A 3,787-nucleotide genomic window follows, 5' to 3' on the forward strand; every position below is an offset into this window, starting at 1 on the left:
TATTTACAATTAAAAATAATAACTATTTAAAAACATACAACAATACCTTTTTTAAAAAAGATGAAAATAATCTATTTTTGTATTAAAATATATCAACTATTTGAAAACAACATTCCAAATAATATATTTAAAATTTTAAAAAATACAATATCTATTTATAAGCGTAATTCAAAAGAATCTATTTTCATTTAAAAACAAACAATATCTATTTAAAAACAAAAATAAAATTAATATATTTACAATTAATAAAATAACTATTTCAAAACATAATTCAAAATAAACTATTTTTACTTAAAAATAATAAATATCTATTTAAAACAAAAATAAAATTATTATATTTACAATTAATTTTTTTTTACTATTTAAAAACATAGTTCAAAATAAACTATCTTTATTTAATAAAGAAACAATAACTATTTAAAAAAATAAAAATATTATATTTACAAATAAAAAAAATACTATTTTAAAAAATTAATATATTTATAAAAAAACTGTTTAAAAACAAAACTGAAAATAATACTTTTTGTAAATAAAAAACATTTAATATTAAAAAAATAAATAATTTAATAATTTTAAAAAAACCCATACGGATTAGCTAATCCGTATGAGTTATACGGATTAGTTAATTCGTATAACTCATACAGATTACCTATTCTGTATGTGTTATATTGAAACACGAAGCAACCATAAAAGCAAAGAAGCAACCTTACCTCGACGGTGGAAATGACATGGTGGTCCTAAAATCTGGCAATGGAAGCACCGAACAGCGGCAACGCGACACAGACCAACCAACAACGAAGGAAGAAGACAACGCTTCGAGGAAGGAAGAAGAAAAACAGTAGAGGCGACGTGCAAAATCTGTAGAAGAGGGAGGGTTTTTAAAATTTAAGTGAAGGGCATTTTTGCCACTTCACATAAATTGCAAGGTGCCTCAGCAATATTGTTGGGTGCGCATAGCAACACCCTACACATGCATGGATGCTTATTGGGATGATTTTTTTTTAACATGGCCAAAACTGATTTGATCAAAGAGTTATTATAGAAAATGTTAGTAAAACACACTTTTACACACTCCTTTTAACATTTTATTGGTTGAAATTTATTGAAAATGAAAGAAATATTGTTGATAACAAATCTTATTTGATACAGTTCTCTTGTGATTATGTAATTTTTGATAAAATTTAAACAATAATATAGAATGTATTTAAGAGTGTAGTTGTTGCTACTTTTTTTATTCTAACTTATTTTTTATGTGACATTACTCTTGTATGTCATCCAGTATGACAACGAAACATACGAATTATATTTGCGCAATATAATTAGGAATTTTCATTGAGAATTAGAAGATCAATTGTTAGTAACAACACAAGATGTTTGTTGTAGCCATACTCTTTAACAATGTTATTGTGTACAAAAAAATTAAATAAAAACGAGATGCTAATTTTGAATTTATCAAAACAAATTTTGCTTTAATGATTGCGTCAATTCAATTTATACTATCTTAAAAAGAGGAGATTTAAGAGAAGAGCTTGCAAAAGGACCCTCAACTAGCCCCTTTGCTATTAGTTTATAAGCTTCTTCAGTAAAGTGAGCTCCATCCCAATTTATATGTTTTGAAGGATCAGAGCAAATTGTTGAAGTCAAACTTCCGCAAGGTGCATGTTCATCAACATTGTAAGGCTCGCCTGTTCCACAACATGCTCTGAAAGTCTCATTCTTACTAGATGAAAAGCCTGCAACATTAATGTACATAAATGAAGCATAAGATAAGAACAAATCATAATAAAATTGCTTAATCCAATATATAAAAGCACAACATACCATATTTTTGTGGTGCTTGAAATAAACGTCTGGCATCACCATAATAATCAAAATATATTATCTTAACATGGTTTTTTTGTTGTCTTAGTGCCTCTATGGCTTGATTAAGCCGCCAATTATAATATTTAATGAAAACATTGTAAGCTGCTAAGCACCCAAATTGATCATAGTCATCTTTGTTGCCACTATTCACCACTGTCAAGACACCAGAATTACACCCAATTGGAAAGTTTCCTGGCACCACTACCTCTACAGCTCCTTCTTCTATTAATGCCTGACAAATAAAAGGAAACAAAAACAAAATTGAATTTATTATCAATATTGAACTACAAAATCATATTTTGAACCAAAAGTTGAAGCCAACATTTCAATACTTAAGAGTGATATCACATACAATGGTGGCCTTGGTAATTTCTTCAATCATTGGGGGAACTATTTCACGAAGTTTAGAAATATTGTTATACGAGATAAGCGCATTAATATCATTTCCACCAATTTCTCCTACTATAAACAATGATTTTTTGAAGTAGTTATTGCACTCTGTCATAAAAGAGAATAAAAATTGTAAGTCATACTGAGCAAATTTCACACACACACACACACACACACACACAAACACACACAATAAACAATACTAAAGGAGTTTTTGTAGAAACCTTTTTTATTTTTGCACAGGGAAGGTTTGAGCTTCTTAAACCAATCAAGTTGAACACTTAATGAATTATTCGTTGCTGGTGCCTTAAGTCTATTTTTTATGAAATAGTTCATATCAAGTGCACCAGCACCAGCAAATGCAAAATTTACTCCATGCCTAATGTTTTGACCTTTGGTGAGATCTAGATAGGCGGGCAACATTGGCAACCCATATGCCTCAGCTATAATTAAAAAAAAATCATAGGTTAGTATTTCCTTCAATCAACAATATATTCTGTGTTTTCTTCCTTCCAAAGAATTTTCATTAAGTTGACTAAAAAATAGCGGCATATACTTATAAAATCTATGATCAATCGTCCATTTGACAAACGTCCCGATGGATGTTTGAAGTATGTTGAGCCGTAAGGGCTTTTACCATCCTTGGGAACATGGTGATAGGCAGCAGCATTTCCTGTATCACTTATAGAGTCACCAAAATTGAAAATAGCTTCATATGGGAGAGGATTGACATTTGAATTAACATTTCCAAAAACACCACATGCGAAGGTGATACTAAAGATAATGAAGATGTTCATGATTGACAGTTGAATATCAATCGAAACTATGCATTATATATTGTCTCATAAACCAGCTCTTCCTCTTGGCACGTAACTGTCATTTTAATTTTGACATGGTTTGACTATTTTTGTTTCTTAAAAAATAGTGTTGCAAGTTGTATTCTCTTATATTTGAATAATACATATATATCCTTGAATATAGATTTGTTACTCCTCAACATTATTTGTTGTGTTTTTATTTTGGTCTAATTATAAAACAATTGTTTGTTGCACTTGACTCCTTGTAACGAGATTCATACGCAACAGGTAAAGGTACTAACAATTTTAGTATATCCACGAATGAAATATGTCTTTATCCCTTAACAAAATATTTGTGTTGTCATCATAACACTTGTGGACCAAAGTTAATAAAATATATATTACTCAACTTTGTTTCATTTAGAATTAGGGATAGAATTTTTCGAATGTATGATACTAAAAGAAGGAGGATCCAAATATTTAGCATTTGAAGAAATATAATTATGTGGAAAAAACCATCTTATCATTAAAATTATATTTCTTTATTTAAAAGCTTTGTCAGGTTATACACAATATACTAAAGAAATTTTTTATTTCATATTTGTGCCAAATTCAAGGCTTTTATATTTTCAATCTTCATTGTTAACAATTCTATTAGCATGAGTCTTAAAATTGGTCGACTCTTTAATTTCCTTCATATATTATTAATTTTGTCTAATAATATATTTTCTTTAGTT

General features: G+C 28.5%; 1 protein-coding gene across 1 annotated transcript; it reads right to left on the reverse strand.

Moving 5' to 3' along the window:
• Positions 1–1,491: 1,491 nt before the first annotated feature.
• On the reverse strand, positions 1,492–3,050 carry LOC114371307 (GDSL esterase/lipase At5g45910-like). The gene is made up of 5 exons (XM_028328777.1): positions 2,810–3,050; positions 2,478–2,696; positions 2,216–2,361; positions 1,822–2,095; positions 1,492–1,733 (listed from the first exon to the last, which is right to left on the reverse strand). The coding sequence occupies exons 1-5, from the start codon at positions 3,048–3,050 to the stop codon at positions 1,492–1,494; spliced, it is 1,122 nt and encodes a 373-aa protein (XP_028184578.1).
• Between the last annotated feature and the right edge of the window lie 737 nt (positions 3,051–3,787).

This window comes from Glycine soja, chromosome 10, assembly GCF_004193775.1.
Source record: "Glycine soja cultivar W05 chromosome 10, ASM419377v2, whole genome shotgun sequence".
Taxonomy (NCBI): Eukaryota; Viridiplantae; Streptophyta; class Magnoliopsida; order Fabales; family Fabaceae; genus Glycine; species Glycine soja.